This window comes from Carcharhinus amblyrhynchos, chromosome 5 (genome assembly GCF_965287045.1).
Source record: "Carcharhinus amblyrhynchos chromosome 5, sCarAmb.v2.hapA, whole genome shotgun sequence".
Taxonomy (NCBI): domain Eukaryota; kingdom Metazoa; phylum Chordata; class Chondrichthyes; order Carcharhiniformes; family Carcharhinidae; genus Carcharhinus; species Carcharhinus amblyrhynchos.
The window spans coordinates 51,613,301-51,630,925 of record NC_137328.1 but is presented as its reverse complement, the minus strand read 5'-3'; the positions used below and the strand labels follow the sequence as shown (position 1 = coordinate 51,630,925).

The following is a 17,625-nucleotide window of genomic DNA, read 5'->3' as shown; positions in this document are numbered from 1 at the left end:
ACTTCGAGCCTGCCCCGCCATTCAATAAGATCATGGCTGATCTGTTGTGGCTCAGTTCCACTTTCCCGCCCTCTCCCCATAACCCTTAATCCCCTCTCTTATCAAAAACCCATCAACCCACGTCTTAAAAATATTTAGCAAGGCAGCCTCCACCACTTCAACGGGCAGAGAATTCCAGAGATTCACCACCCTTTGAGTGAAGAAGTTCCTCCTCAACTCCGTTCTAAACCGCCCCCCCTTTATCTTGAGGCTGTGCCCCCTAGTCCTACTATCTTTTTTGAGCGGGAAGAGTCTCTCCACCTCTATCCTATCCATCCCATTCATCATCTTATACGTCTCAATGAGATCTCCCCTCATTCTTCTAAACTCTAACGAGTACAAGCCTAGTTTATTCAGCCTCTCCTCATAGCTCAACCCCCTCAACTCCGGCATCAGCCTAGTAAACCTCCTCTGCACTCCCTCCAAAGCCAAAATATCTTTGCGCAGGTGCGGCGTCCAAAACTGCACACAGTACTCCAGCTGCAGCCTCACCAATGCCCTATACAGCTGCAGCAAGACTTCCCTACTTTTATATTCAATCCCCCTCGCTATGAAGGCCAGCATCCCATTCGCCTTCCTGACCACCTGCTGCACCTGCAAGCTGGGTTTTTGCGACTCATGCACAAGGACCCCTAGGTCCCTCTGCACCGTCGCCTGCTGCAGTTTTTCGCCCCGTAAGTAATAATCCTTCCTACCATTATTCCTACCAAAGTGGACCACCTCACACTTGCCAACATTAAATTCCATTTGCCCTTTCCTGGCCCATTCGCCCAGCCTATCTAGATCCTTCTGCAGACTCTCCACACCCTCCGCACAATTTGCCGTTCCCCCAATCTTGGTGTCATCAGCAAATTTCGACACCCTACACTCAGTTCCCTCCTCCAGATCATCTATATAAATGGTAAAAAGCTGAGGCCCCAGCACCGACCCCTGGGGCACTCCACTAGTCACCATCCGCCAATCCGAATAGCACCCGTTGACCCCCACTCTCTGCCTCCTATTTGACAACCAATCCTCTATCCACGCTAACACCCTACCCCCAACTCCATGTCCCTCGACCTTCTGCAATAACCTCTTGTGAGGTACTTTGTCAAACGCTTAGCTCCTCCCATTAATCACATGACCCTGTCAATCAATCCGATCAAAACTCTACTTTAAAACCCCAGGGAGAACCCAAGTAAACACATTATCTCTGCTTAAACAAACACTCCATGTTTAAAATGAGTATTTATCTTGTTCTCCTGGCTACTAATTTAAAGATTTTCCTAGGCATCCTGCAAACAGATCTGAATTCTAAACATATCCGTTACAAAAAAACATGATATACACATATTTCTTAAAGGTACATATCATCACACAAATATGTGATTGAAGTTGTTGTAAAGCACATCCATGTACCTTGTGAAGATTAGAATCCATCAATGTCAAAGAACAAAGAACAGTACAGCACAGAAAGAGGTCCTTCAGCTCTCCAAGTCTATGCCAATCATGATGTCTGCCTAAACTAAAACCGTATGCACCTTTGGAGTCTATATCCGCCCATTCCCATCTTATTCATGTATTTGTCTAGTTACCCGTTAAATGTTGCTATCTCACCACCTCTTCGGACAGTGCATTCTAGACATTCACCATCCTCTCTGTAAAAACTTGACTCACACATCTTCTCTAACCTTTCCCCAAGCATCTTAAACCTATGTCCCCTGATAATTGACTTTTCTACTCTAGGAAAGAGCATCTGAACGTGCATTCTGTCCATGCCACTCATAATCTTGTAAACCTCTATCAGGTCACCCCTCAATCTCCATTGTTCCAGTGAGAACAACTTGAATTTATCCAACCTCTCCTCATAGTTAATACCCTCCAGACCAAGCAACATCCTGGTAAATATGTTCTGAACCCTCTCCAAAGCATCCACATCCTTCTGGTAGTATGGCAACCAGAATTGTACACAGTATTCTAAATGAGGCCTAAGTAAGGTTTTGTGCAACTGTAAACATGAATCACATAAATCATTTGGATGAAAGAGGAAAACTGACAAAGGCAGAGCATGGCAAACTATAGGACATATTCCTTTTACAGCTCAAATTGAATATCAGAAAGAAACTGGAAATTTGCTAGCATTATAGTATCCACTGAGATAGGAAAGTTAGTCAGGGGTCTTTGATCAAGGCAAATCAATCAACATCGTAATGCCAACCATTGAGTGGAATTGGCAGTCAAAATCAAAGTTCAGGTTTGGCGGCCAAAGAAGTAGAGAGAACAGTGTCTAACTAATGGAAATGAGATATTCAGGCATAAAGGGAAAGAAGGCAGATAGGTTCATTGAAAGTATGCATGAAGGAAGAAGAAAATGTTCTTACTATTTCTTATCAAATATGAATATTTTTGTTGATGTTAAGGAACATTTTTTTCACGTCAATTACAATGGAAATATCAATTGTATATATTTTGTTTGTGATTACGAAAAAAACAATTAAACAACTCAACATGCCAAAACTTCAGGTATTGTTGACATTAGTTTATTCATATTATATTCTGGGAATTTATGTACATGTATCATTTCATATTTTAATCTAGAAGTTGTTTATTTAGTGGAATGTAATATAGTATATTGCAAGATCTGAGCATTTTGTAATATTGCCTTATCTATAAATAAACTAATAAATAAATAAACTTTTTTTATCTGCTGCCCTCCCTGTTAGGGAGTTTTAAATAAAGTTAATTCCAAAATGGCTGCCTGCAGTTGAGCAGGTGTTAGCTTCACTAAGTGTAATACACAACAGGATTTGCTCCCTCCAATCAGACAGGTGCTGCACCTGCCTGTCAATTAATATTCACAACAAGTTGAAACTCAACACTAGTGGATCTGAAACTCTGGAAAATATATTTTCTTTCTGAACTCATTCAATCAAATAATCCAACACAATAACCCACAAATAATGGGATAATATTAATTCTGAGAACAAGCTTTCTTAATAAGAAGTCCAGCAGTTACTATAGGGCTCAATTAGAGCGCAAAAAATGGAAGACAACTCCTCTACTGCAATTAGTGTCATGAGTTTGAGAGCAATGCAAGTTGAATGAACTCAAGCCAAATGTGAAAAAGAATGGTTTAATATGATTTATTTTAGCGCATTTAATTCACGAGAACATGCCTGGTCTTTCCCTGCCAAGAATTCGTCTTTTTTTTTCCAGTGAACAGAGGCTTCACTATTCTAACCATGCCGTTGTTTATTTCTACATATCATTAAGCTATTTGTATGAAAAATTAACAATTTGTTGACCAGAAATCTCATCTTCAAGAAGATTGAACTTTCCATTGAGAAATACAATCTTGTTGGTTTGTGACTTAGCATTTCCTGTAAGATTTAGCCACACACCTAACCCCACAAGAACATGCTTCAAATGGTCTTTATTCTCTCTTTTTCGGTACTGCACAGTCAATGACTCTGAGAATTCTGAGGAGGTGGGAAGAGCCCAAATGAGGCCAAAAATAGCCAAACATCCCACCAAGACCAGGTTGCATTGATCCTGCTGATTTTTAATGACAAGGGCTCATCTAATTTTGTATCTCAATCTCCTGCCTGAAATCCAGCCCATGACATACAGCAACCAGTGGAATGAAGGCTGAGGTGAAATTTCCTATTGGGATTGGAGAAGGTTGGCAATGGGGTGGAGTGTGAAGGGGGAACAACATTCAGCAGAGGTGAAGCCAGAAATATTGGAGTATTGGAGGAAGGCTAATGCTAGAGATCATGGCTGGTTAATTGAGAGTTAAAGGCTTCCTGGAGGAGCCACGCAGAAGTACACCTGCTACCTCTTACACACAAAGAGCACTGAAAGATCCGTATACCTTGGGGACCCAACAGTGCCTGCCTCACTTTTGCTGCCAAGAGTTCCAATCTCTGGGAATACATGCAACAAAAGTGAACTTCAAACCGTGTTGCAATTATACCATAGGAGGTAATTTAAATTTGTTAGTTGGATACCTCATTATTTGCCACGGCAAAAATGATGGTACATACATGGCAGCGGGATTAGGTTACACAGATTTCATTTTTTAACTCTTTCCCCCCAAGTCCTAATCTTGTCCTGATTATCACGTATGAGGAGTGGGGGCAGAGGGGGGGATGGTTAATAAAGACCAATGACTCAGAATTGTCCTTGAAAATTTATTGAAGGTTCAAATTAGATCAAAAAGATCTTAAACGGTTCTTTTAATTCTGGTCCACACCAATAAATGTCAGTTCTAGCAATGATTCTGCAATTTCAATTGCATATCACATAATTTGCTCATGTAGCATATGCACTTTCAGCATTACAGGTGCTATTTTGGGTTCAAACTGTGTCTGTACCCTGCACGCACACTTCTGGTGTTAGCCATTCCACACACTCTTTTGGTTACGAGCATTAATCAGATTATATCAGCACAGCACTGATTTGACACCAGAGGTACTAGTTTGGACCTGAACATTCCAACTAATGCCCTCTCTTGACCTTGCAAAGCTGAACACATGTTAAGCAGTAGAATGGACCTCTCCCCACCCCACACTCTCAGGTTAGTTGCTCAAATGGTTTCTATTGGCTGCTGCTGAGGTAGCAGTGTTTGCAAGTTTACGCTGTCAGTTGAAGTTGCAGACGTCTACAAGAAGTGGCTGTGGCACATGGCAACAGCCTCGCCTCTCCCTTCTTGGGTTCCTCTTGCTCTCTGTCATGTTTGATGTAATCACCAATCCCCCTGTCATGTGGTTTGACAGGGAGATTGTGCAGAAGGACAAACTTCTCAAAGAGGAAAGGAGGGGAAGAAGGGCTCTCAGCAAGTGACTATATCCACCCACGGTCTTCAGGAAGCAATTCTCCCAATAAACATCAGCATACAGCAGTGCATGAGTTGTCTCCACTTATTCAAAAAATGTGCTCATTGAAATCTGCCAACTGTTGCAGCCTGAACTGCAGCCTCAGAGCAGGGACCCCACTGCTGGTAGCTGTCAAGGTGAACAAAACAATGAATGTTCATGCTTCAGTCATATTTTAGCTGGAGCAGGCGATGCATACAGCTTCGTCCAGCTTGCCATACATTGTTTCATAAGGAAGGTGGCTGACACTGTACACAAAGGGAGCTGTGTAACATTTCCTTCTCTCTTGCCAGAGAGCAGCAGGCAAAGTGAACATGTGATTTCATTTGGATTGTAGACATCCCCATGGTGCAAGGTGCTACTAACTGCATGCATGTTACTTTGCAATTGCCACATATCAACTTTATAATATGCCGCAATGAATGACACTCCACTCCCTCAATTACCACCTCATATACGATGATCCTCAGTGCAGGTCAATGCCCGCTATCCTAACAACAGTCATGATACCTACTTCTGGGGTAAGGCCATCCGGAGATCTGAAGTCAATATTGGTGAGGTAGATGGAAGCATTGGCTTTTTGTCTCGCTAACTTGTCCTGCAGTCACTGGACTCTGTTCTCCTCAAATGGCAAAATGACAGGGACCCCTTCATTTGGGTCTGTTAAAGATTTTTTTTGTAACCATGTATCAAGAACTGCCTTTGGAATCCTCCATGTAAACCACATGAGCAACCCAGTGAAGCTGAGCTCTGATGAGTTTGCTTTCGATGCCAGGCAGCAGCACTTTACAAGAATCTCAGTGCTGAAGATTTGCTGTTGCAAATAGGTCTCATACAGTGAAAATGGAATGCTTCTAGTCACTTTAGGTGATGCTAATAGGTTGTCCAAGTCTCAACTCATAAAGAAGTGATGCAAGAACCACTGCCTCTCTGAGCCAAACATCATGCTCTTTCCAAAGCCTGTGATTGAGTCTGCTAATCCTTGGGCTTGCTTTTGCCAGGTGATTTTGTCATCCAAGATAGTGTTATTGGAGAGGATACTCCCAAGATTTCTAAACTTCTGTACTGAACAGAGGGGTGATTTGTTGGCAGTGACTGTGCAGTCTTGATGTACTTTGCTACAAGATCTCTGTCTCCAGACTTGTTATGAGCCCAAAGTGTTCTGAGGCTAGGCAAAGCGATCAACAAGTAGCTGAATGTCCTCTGGAGTACACGCAATGAGAGCTCAGTCATTCTCAAACAATAGTTCACTCAGTCGATGTTCAATAACCTTTGTGTGAGCCCTGAGCCTTTGTAAGTGGAAGAGGTTGCTGTCTGTCCACAACTGAATGTGTAGTCTATGTCAAGACCTTTGAGTGCACACTGGAGCATGGCCAAAACACAGCTTTGATTGGTGCCGTTAGCAGACATTACAGGCAATTACGGCTATACATGAGGAACAGTTTTCAGCATGCTCATTTGCATAAGGAATTCAAGGATCTAATAATGGAGAACACCAAAGAACATTAGATAACTTCTAGTGGTGCACTTTAACATTGTTGTTTGTTACAGACACATAAATGGTACTGAGCATGGGGAACTATCATATGAGCAGACAGAATTGACCATGATGCAAGTCACATAAATTCCATGAAAAATTCATTTCAACTATACTGTAGAACCTCAGTAATAAGCAACTGATTTTCCACAATTAAATTACTAACAATCAAATGACACAAATTCAATGCTGAGTTCTGATGAAAAGTTCACATTGTCAGTTCTTTTTATGTAAATTGCTTAACTGCTGAGTATTTTCAGTATTTTCTGTTCTGTCCTTCCTCCCTACATTGGACAAAAAAAATCTTATCCCAGGCTTCAAACCCTCCTTCCAACTGACTAATATAGATTAGACAGATATTCATTCCAAGATACTTCCTCTATAGGTTATTAGTTCAGATAAACACCCCTATCTCAAAACAATTGATCTTCCATCTGCTACCCATCAAGTATTTTTCAAAATAAAACAAGGAAAGTCAGTTGGTTAAGTAAGTAAAGTGGGTCATAGAAACATTTAAACATATAAAATAGAAGTAGGAGTAGGCCATTCAGCCCATCAGGCCTGCTCTGTCATGCATTTTCATCATGGCTGATCATCAAATTCAATATCCTGATCCTGCCTTCCCCCCATATCCCTTGATCCCTTTAGCCTTAAGAGCTATATCTAATTTCTTCTTGAAATCACACATTTTGGCCTCAACTATTTACTGTGGTAGTGAATTCCACAGATTCATCAGTCCCTGGATCAAGAATCTCTCCTCACCTCAATTCTAAAAGGTTTACCCCTTATCCTCAAACTATGACCCCTGGTTCTGGACTCCCACACTATCGGGAACATTTTTTCTGAATTTATCCTGTCTAATCTGTTAGAATTTTATTAATTTCTATGAGATCCCCTCTCACTTTTCTAAATTCCAATGAATATAATCCTAGCTGACAGTCTCTCCTCATATAACAATTCTGCCATCCCAGCAATCAGCCTGATAAATTTTTACTGCACTCCCTCTATAGCAAAAACACCCTTCCTCAGATAAGGACACCAAAACATAATGCTCCAGGTGTGCCCTCACCAACGCGTAATACATTCTTATTCGTGTACTCAAATCCTCTTGCTATGAAGGCCTATGAAGATCAGTTTAGTTCAGTTGGTTGGACAATGGCCACTGATGCAGAGCGATGCAAATGGCTTGGGTTCAATTCCCGTACTGGCTGAGGTTATTCATGATGACCGCCTTCTATGATTTTCACTTGAGGTGTGATGATCCTCAGGTTAAATCACCACCACTCACAGCCTATATTCATCTGGGGTTACGGTGACTTTACCTTTTACTTTTACTTTACAAATAAAATTACTTTGTGACACATATTGCATACATATAGTATATCCTGAAAAATGGAAGCCAAATTGATCTAATTCTCCACAATGTCCTGGGCCTGGCAAATTTAATCCACTTCAAATCTAATGCTCCACCCAACTTTGCATTTTCCCACACATCCTAAAATTATCTTTCGGCTTTCAATGTATCTGATTCTGTGCATGCATAGTATATCTGAGATGTGTGGTTATAGTATCATACCTGCCGCACAAATTAGCTCATACCTTTAACAAGATGCCTACCTGCTTAGTGTCAGGCGTCATTAGATTGAGGCTGCTGGTTGAAATATTCAGAATGATGTTCATTCCAGCAAACTGCAGGTTGCTCTTACCAAGTACACTAGACAATGCTTTACTTGGTGGCTGTAAAGGCAAGTGAAACAAAAACTATTACTCACACTGTTACTTCCAGGAAGACACTAACAAGAATAAGTGTGACCCTGTACCTAATCTCTTACTTCTTCTTGAGTTCTAAAAACAAAGGCAGGCCCTTGCTGATTTTTCGCCAAACGACAGCCATAATTTTTTACTATTGGTAGGGCACGAAAGCAATCACCCAGTTTATAACAAATGAAACAAGGACCAAACTTCATGCTGTTGGTATTCGTCTGGCCCACACACAAACCACCAAGCCAACTAAGCTAACTGATCCCGCATGTATCTGATAAATGATCCCAAATTGTAAAGATTTTTTTAGAGTTAAGCACTGGATTGTAATTCTGCTTTTCAGACATATTGATCAATCACTCCTTAATTCGATTACAAAACAAAACAGCAAAATCAACAGTATTTTAAATTCATTCTTGGGATGTGGTAGGCATTATTGCCGTTTCCAATTTGCATTTTAGAAGGTGATGGTGGGCTTTCTTACTGAAATACTGCAGTTCATAAAGATCTTTGCTTGGTGCTGTAATTGCAGGATTTTTGTCCAGCAATGATAAAGAAACAGCGATATATGTCTAAGTCTGGATAAATGCATGACTTTGAGAGAACACTTGGAGGTGATGCTATTCCCATGCAGCTGTCCTAGGTGGAAGACATGACTTGAGGCTGTTAAAGTACCTTGGCAAGTTGCTGCAGGGTATCCTGTAGTAAACATACACTGCAACCACAGTATGGTGGATGGGGTATATAAAATATGACAAGTACTGCCTCAGACTGCTTGATTCTTTATTTAATGAAGTTCCTTCTTTCAGAGCACAAAAACATTCCAGCAAAAGAGTGAAAGGAATTTTAAATCATTTCTACATTGTTATGTAACAGCTGCTGCGATGCATGTGGGAGGAGGAGGGGGAAGACTCATTAGGAACAAGCAATGTGCCATTAACTGAAACAAAGTAAAAACATTCTTAATGCGCTGTGCTTCAAAACATTTTGTTAAATGGGTAAACTGGGATTTAGAACTTCAATAAATTATGCAAGAATCAAAATTACTGTAGGGCTGATTCCATGATTCTGTACTTCTAGCAGTGAGGGTGAGTCAGAAAACAAAGACTTGAATGTTGTAGCCCTGTCTCTGACCCATGCTGCATATGAGTTCAACTTCCCTGTTGGGAACTGTGGATCATAAAATTAATCTTTCTCAGACTGATTATCACATGTCCAGAAGATGCAAAATCAGCTTCTGTGCACAACTCAAGTTTGAAAAGAAAGAATTGTTTAGATACCTTTCTCTTTCGAAAAGCCCCTTTAGTGCCAGGTATAGCTTCACACACTCGACTGATAGCTTCTCTGAAAAAGAAAGGTATTACTGTAAGGTCAGCTTCTCTAAACAAAATAAACCCGCATACTAACACTGTGCACAGCAACACAGATATACGAACTAAGGTACTCTGTCAGATATTGTGTTTATATTTGATTATACCATGGAATTAAAACAAAACATCATGCAAGAGGGGATATTGGACTGGATATTAACTAAGCTGACCCTTGTGGGGTTCGGGGATCTATAGAGCATAGAGAACCCTGAAATTAGGGTTTCATACATTATCATGCGTGTAACGTCAATGACAGATTTGCTGTTGGAAAGTCAGTTTGATTGACATGTTTAACTTCCAATCAGGCTGCCCCAGAGGGAGGGTAGGGTGAATGGAGAGCAATCTAGAGGAGGTCATACAACCAACCGTAAGCCCAAGCCCCAGCGGTGGCTTTGAGAGTGGCTGGGGGAGTGGTGTACCAATCCAGAATAGACTTGATCCAGTTTATGGTGGGTGTACCCAATTTCCGGAGTTCATCAGATATGGGATCCTGCAGTGGGCAATAATGGAGGGGGTGGTGGTGACACCAATGACAAGGACATAGAGGGAGTTCCCATCCCAGGGCCTTGGAGGCGGATGCTTCAGAGCCCTTGGGATGAATTGGAGGCCTCAGGGATGCAGATATCAGAAGACCAAAGGGCGGCGGGGGTTGGTATCTGAGGCCTGCAGGGGGAGAATCAGATCTCAGGAGGGAGGTGGAGGCTGAGAGAGAAATCCGAAACATGGGTTGGGGAATTGGGAGATTGGAGGTCTCAGAGGAAGGTCAGGGGAAGATCAGAGGGGTCAAGCAGATGTCTAATCATGAAGGGTTTTCCAGTCACACTTGATCCAGCAAGTAGGTGGAAAGATGCTCACCTCCTGCTTCCTAAATTCCTCACCAAGTTATATCTGCCGCATCTCCTGAGGCTTGTCTGTTCGTGGTTAAATTCAAAACAATGCAACAAACGAGGCTTGCAGCCTCAGGAAAATATTTAAATTGTCAACACATCTTGGAACAACTTTGTTGCTCATGCCTCCCCACTCCCATCACGCCTCGACTAAAACCAACAGTGAATGAGTTGGAGGCATATCAAGGTCGGGACTCAAATTAACAATTTAACCACCCACCTGACTCATTCCTGCCTGCTTTAGGGAGTATAAATTGCTCCAATTTGTTTACGAACATTGAGTAATGAAATGGGCTTTCTGATGTTACCTTGCCTTTTGTTATCTTGTACCCAAGAATCTGCACATTTTTAGACAGTGTTCATTATAATTGTGGCATTTCATGAACAGTTTTTTGTCCTCCACATCTGTCTCCAAGAGTGAAAAAAGACCCAAAACCTGACAACCTGTACAGATTTGAGAAGCTTGCTGTCAGCTTGTCAAAAGATTTGCACACAAATTATTTCTGACACTGTTACCAATTGCAATCCTGTATAATGATAGATATAAATCAGGTTTATGAGATTAATAAGCAGCATAGAACAATTCACAATATTACAGGGAGAACTTCATATTTGATGGAGTGGCTGCCAGTGCACAATGTATTTTACACCAAATACCCCAAATATCAATCAGTTCAGGACTATAATGTATTCTTTTCAAACAACACTAAATGGCATGGCAGTGTTAGAAGAGTTTCTTTAATGATTGGATGGAAACAAATGGCTTCCATTCTTTTTCTCTTCTTTCCTCGCTTTTTCTTTGTGCTGCTCTTCTATCTCAGGGATACTGAGGCAGGCCAAAAGTGGAGCAAAAATCACTCAAGACAAGAATGGATCAGAATTATTAATCAACACAATACCAAGTAGGCAGGGATTTCCTTGGAGCTGTCCTGTTTTGACATCATAACTTTGCCTAAAATGCAGCAGAAGCCCTGATCAGTCGGCTTTGTACCTTACTTCTGGGAAGTTCCCAAGGTGCAGAGAGAACTGCTCAGAGTAACTTCCTGGGCCTATGAGTGTAAGCTGCAAAGATCCATCAATATGTTAATTAAACTCAGTCTCTAAGTGTACATGATCCCTTGGGAAGAGGACTGCAATGAGTAGATTCCTCAAATCAATACTTTGTTCATGTGATTAGTTCTTGTACTTCATGTTAACATGGGATTGAAATCCCTGAGGAGGGAGGCAGAATTTTAAAGAGAATTTTTGACTTATAATGGTCACTGACAACTGGGTCAGTTGCTGAGAAATCCATGTGATCTGTCTCCGTCTTATCTGCCATTTAATGTGCAGTGTGGAGTGCTCAATCACAGTCTGCCTATTAATTCATATTTATGTCATGTTCATTTGGAATGTTACAGTACAAGATTGATATTGTAGATTGTTTTATTCTTGTGACTTTGTGTCATAAAGTTTATTTTGTTTGTTTAAAACTGCAGAATTGTGTGGTTTTATTCTCCTAATGGGTAACTGAGATTTCAAACTTCTCTATTTTAAACAAAAAGTTACTGATCCCCAGCCGGATCACAACATAAACTAAGCATTCTTGCAGGATCTCAAATCTACATACAACAATAGGTGCTGGGACCTGCGGTTTTTAAAACAAATAAGGTTATCACAGTTCATTTTCCTTTGCTTATTGAAAAGCAGAGTGGCTTCGTCAGTTGCTGTGATGTTTTGAAGAGGGAAGATTTATTCCTAAGTGATTTGCAACAATTAACTAGAATCACAGAATACTACAGTGCAGAAAAGGCCCTTCAGCCCATTGAGTCTGCATCGATGCATGAAAGGCCCTGGCTTGCCCACCTAATCCCATTTACCAGCACTTGGCCTGTAGCCTTGAATGTTATGGCGTGCCAAGTACTCTTCCAGGTACTTTTTAAAGGATATGAGGCATTCCGCCTTCACCACTCTCCTGGGCAGCGCATTGCAGACTATCACCGCTCACTGGGTAAAAAAGATTTTTCTCAAATCCCTTCTAAACCTCCCACCTCTTACTTTTAACCAGTGTCCCTTGTAACTGACCCTTCAACTAAAGGGGACAGCTGCCCCCTATCCACCCTGTTCATACCCCTCATAATCTTGAACACTCAGTTAGGTCTCCCCTCAGTTTTCTCTGCTCCAGAGAAAACAACCCAAGTCTCTTCATAATTTAAATTGTTCCATCCCAGGCAGCATCCTGGTGAATCTCCTCTGCACCCATTCCAGTGCGTTCACATCCTTCCTATAATGTGGCGGCCAGAACCGCGTACAGTACTCCAGCTGTGGATTCACCAAAGTTCTATACAACTCTATCATGACCCCTCTGCTTTTGTAATCTATATCCCGATTGATAAAGGTGAGTGCACCAAATGCCTTTTCGCCACCCTATTAGCCTGCCTTTCCACCTTTAGAGATCCATGGACAAACATGCCAAGGACCCTTTGTTCTTCAGAACTTCCCAGTGTCAAACTTTTCATACTATACTCCATTGGCAAATTACTCCTCCCAAAGTCCATCATCTCACGTTTTTCAGAGTTAAATTTTATCTGCCACATATCCGCCCATTTGACCATCTTGTCAGTATTTTCCTGTAACCCAAGACACTCAACCTCAATGTTAACTAAGGCTATGTTAAATATGTTAGCAAAAAAGTTGAACCTGGAATTAAAAGGAGGGGCTAAGAAAACATGTACAGTTGGCTAATAGCAAAGCATCTGAAATTAGAAGAAAAGCCTGACACAGGTAATTTAGTATATGAATAAGCTATAATTCAGGTGTGTATTGGGTGTCAGAGAGGCGTAGTACATTTGGTGGGAGAACATGTCGCGTCCTTTCAGGGCGGTTTGTCCATCTTTTGTCCCCAGCTGGCACTCAGCTCTCACCTGTGGCTCCCCGTAGCTGTTTGCATGCGACAGCAGCCACACCCCGGGCAATGGCCTCGATAAGCCGGCTAAACCAGGTGAGGGTTGCCTCGGTGAGATAGGGAGATGCCTATCCCAGCATGTGAAGACAGAGTCCGGCAGACTGAGTGGACGAGACCAATGGAAGGTCCAATGGTCAAGAAGGCAGTCTCTGCAAGTGTTGTGGAACGCGAAGAGCAGGACAAGACACAGAAGATGTCCTGGTCATCCACTGCGCCTAGTCCAACCTCCAGCCGTCTTGACTCTTGTCTTGCCACTGGATCTAGATGGGAATTGGGAAGAGAGAGTGAGGCTGACCCTGCGCAACTCTCCCTCACTTTAATCCAAATCAAATGCTAGTTTCGACATCATCATCATCAGTGTCCTGTTTCACCCTTTAAATCCTGTGGCGATGGGCGAGCAACAAAGCAACAGGTGTGGGTACACTGGGAGCTGTAGTCACAGACCTGCACGCAGGCTGTTCAGGTCTAACGGTCGTTTTCCGCTGACCGAAGCAGCAGTGGAACTCGGTGTTTACCTGGGCGACTGAGCAGTCCTCTTCATGAACGCACTGCTCACCTCCGTAGAGTGAGGAAGGGGCTAGAAAAGGTGCCCTAAACATTGCCTGCTTCACTACACCCTGGCCAGTTTACCGCAGCTGGCAGGGATCCCATCTTGTGGTCGAACAAACAAAATAAAACACAAGGTGACACCTCTCACCATTGGCACTTGGAACATGCGCACGCTTTTGGACAACCCTACAGCAGACAGACCAGAGAGAAGAACAGCTTTAGTTGCCAGAGAGCTTGCAAGATACAACATTGACATTGCAGCCCTGAGCGAAACTCGTCTTGCTAACGTAGGTCAGTTGACTGAAACTGGAGGTGGATACACTTTTTTCTGGAGTGGTCATGGTAGCGATGAGCGTCGTGATGCTGGAGTTAGATTCACCGTCAGGAGTTACCTTGTTCGGAAATTTGATAGTCTACCCAAGGTTGTGAACGACTGGCTTATGACATTACAGCTTCCGCTGCAGAAAAGAAATCAAGCCACCCTGATCAGCGCCTATGCCCCCACAATGAACAACCTGGACAAGATGAAAGGCAAGTTCTATGAAGAACTAAACACCCTACTATCAGCAATGAGAAGTACCGACAAGCTGATCTTGCTTGGTGACTTCAATGCAAGAGTAGGGTGTGACTCTGCAATCTGGCAGGGAGTCATTGGGAGGCATGGTGTGGGCAAGTGAAACAGTAATGGCCTACTCTTACTGAAGACCTGTGCAACACACGACCTCCTCATCACCAACACAACCTTTCATCTGCCTACCCGTAACAAGACCACCTGGATGCACCCCCGCTCTAAGCATTGGTATCTTATCGACTATGTCATTGTCAGGAGAATGTCAGGATGTCAGAGTGACCAAGGCCATGTGTGGTGCTGACTGTTGGACAGATCACAGGCCCATTGTCTCCAAAATGAGGCTCTGCATCAGACCCGAGAAGTGACCACAAGGAAGCAAGGTTACGAAAAGAATCAATGCAGCCAAGCTAAAGAACCCCAGCATAGCTTCAGCACTGGCTGAAGACTTAGAAATCAAGCTTGCTGACCTACACCTCGCAGGCAGTGCTGAGGATGACTGGGAATGCTTCAGGGATGCTATTCATACATCTGCGCTGAAGATGCTCAGGCCCCCGACCTGCAAGCAGCATGACTGGTTCGATGAGAATGATGAGGAGATACAGGCTGTACTTGTTGAAAAGCACCGTCTTCATCGGGCCTGTCAGAATGACCCATCATCAGCTGCCAAGAAAAATGCTTTTACCGGTGCTCACAGGACAGTCCAGAATAAACTACGTAAAATGCAGGATGCCTGGCTGAGCGCCAAGACAGATGAAACACAGGGATACAGTGACAGAAACAACTTGAAACGGTTCTATGAAGCCCTCAACACTCTCTACGGACCTCAATCTCTCGGGAGTTCCCCCCTCCTGAGTACAGATGGTACAACTCTCATTACAGAGAAGGCTCAGATCCTGCAGAGATGGGCTGAACACTTTGAAGCCGTTCTCAACCGACCATCATCTATTAACAATGAGACAATAGACAGGATTCCCCAGGTTGATATCAGTGCCATAGATGATCCACCGGTAGTAGCTGAAGTCACAAAAGCTGTCAGCCAGCTATCCAGTGGCAAAGCCCCAGGGGCAGTTGCCATACCTGCAGAGATCTATAAAGCTGCTGGTCCTGCACTTATTGAGAAGCTCATCGAGTTGTTCCAGTCCTTTTGGAAGCAAGGATCCATTCCTCAGGAACTTAAAGATGTTTCCATCATACGCCTCTACAAGAGGAAGGGCAATCGGCAAGTATGTGACAACCACTGAGGAATCTTGCTGCTCTCCATCGCAGGAAAAACCCTCGCAAGAGTCCTGCTAAATCGTCTGGTCACTTATCTGGAGCTGGGCCTGCTTCCAGAGTCACAGTGTGGCTTCCGCAAAGGTCATGGGACTACTGACATGATTTTTGCTGCGCGCCAACTTCAGAAGTGTCAGGAGCAGAATTGCGAGCTCTGCACAACCTTTGTTGACCTCACAAAAGCCTTCAACACTGTAAGCCGACAAGACCTGTAGAGGATCATGTCAAGTTTGGCTGCCCTCCCAAATTAATTCAGATGGTACGCCAGTTCCATGATGGCCAGAGTACTGGATGGCGGAGAATCCTCTGAGGCATTCCCAGTCACCAATGGCGTCAAACAGGGCTGTGTGCTCGCACCCACACTGTTCAGCATGATGTTTACTGCCATGCTGAATGATGCCTTCCAGGACAGTGTTGCTGGAATAAGTACAGAGTGGATGGGAAGCTCTTCAACCTGAGGAGACTTCATGCTATTACCAAAGTGAAAGAGACTGTTCTGAGGGATTTCCTCTTTGCCGATAACTGCGGTCTGTATGCTGGCTCAGAGACAGAGATGCAAGTCAGTATGGACAAATTTTCCACGGCTTGTGACAACTTTGGACTTACCATCAACATTAAAAAGACCGAAGTCACGCACCAGCCTGCTCCTCATGCACCGTACACAGAATCCATAATCACAGTCAAAGGGCAGAAACTACAGGCAGTGGACAAGTTCACTTATCTTGGCAGCACCCTCTCCCATATAATGACTATTGATACAGAAGTTAACTGCAGAATAGCAAAGGCAAGTTCTGCTTTTGGTAGACTGCGCTCCACTGCATGGGAACATCAAGGAATCAGCCCAGCAACAAAACTGAAGGTCTACAGCGCTGCGGTACTCACTATCCTCCTGTATGCCTGTGAAATGTGGACTGTGTATCGAAGGCATGCAAGACAGCTTAATCATTTCCACATGACTTGTCTTTGCAGAATATTACACATCTGTTGGCAAGACAAAGTACCAGACACTGAAGTTCTCTCTAGAGCAAGTCTACCATCAGTCCACACACTGCTGATGAGAGCGCAGACCCGGTGGGCAGGTCATGTCATCTGTATGTCAGACAAGCGCATACCCAAGCAGCTCCTTTTTCGGGAACTCTCTGCTGGAAGATGCTTGCATGGAGGGCAGAAGAAATGTTACAAAGACACACTCAAGGCCTCCCTGAAGTTGCCTGACATTGACACAACCACCTGGGAAATGCTGGCACAAAACTGCCCTACCTGGCGCTGCCTTATCCGTAAAGGCTGTCAAGCTCACGAAGCAAGGTATATTGCTGAAGCACAATTTAAGCACGAGCTGCACAAGTCCAAAGCCACCAGCGCAACAACGACAGTGTCTACACAAGCCTGTCCAATATGTGCCAGGACATTCCGTGCCCGGATTGACCTGATCAGTCATCTTCAGACACACCACAACCAGCCTCAAAATGACTAATGGCGTCTAGGTCCTCATCGATGACGATGGATGAACAACAAGCTATAATTCAGCTTAATTGAAGCAGAAAGAGAAATGTGAAAGCTTGAATCTGAACGCCAGAAAGAGAACTTGGCAAGGGAGGGAAGAGATAAAGATAGAGAGCTTCAAAGAGAGAAGTAAATAAAAACTGGCTAAAGAAAAGCTTAGGTCACAGGATGAAAGAGAGTCTAGTAGCTCGGATGATGGGTTGTGTCTCACTCCAAGCTTTGATAATAACAAAGAATCTTCTCAAGTGCCTAAATTCACTGAGGACTGAATTGAGAGATATTTTATCAAACTTGAAAAGTTGGCTACAAAGCCAAAGCGACCACAAGACACATGAA

General features: G+C 43.2%; 1 protein-coding gene across 1 annotated transcript in view; it reads right to left on the bottom strand.

Moving 5' to 3' along the window:
* The window catches only part of shc3 (SHC (Src homology 2 domain containing) transforming protein 3), a 235,110-nt gene that overhangs the window by 129,575 nt on the left and 87,910 nt on the right, over window positions 1–17,625 (bottom strand). Inside the window, exons 3-4 of the mRNA XM_080188764.1 lie at window positions 9,474–9,537; window positions 8,050–8,169 (exon numbers count right to left, since the gene is read on the bottom strand). Of these exons, the coding sequence (XP_080044890.1) occupies window positions 8,050–8,169; window positions 9,474–9,537 (184 nt within the window). The remainder of the gene's footprint in view (window positions 1–8,049; window positions 8,170–9,473; window positions 9,538–17,625) is intronic.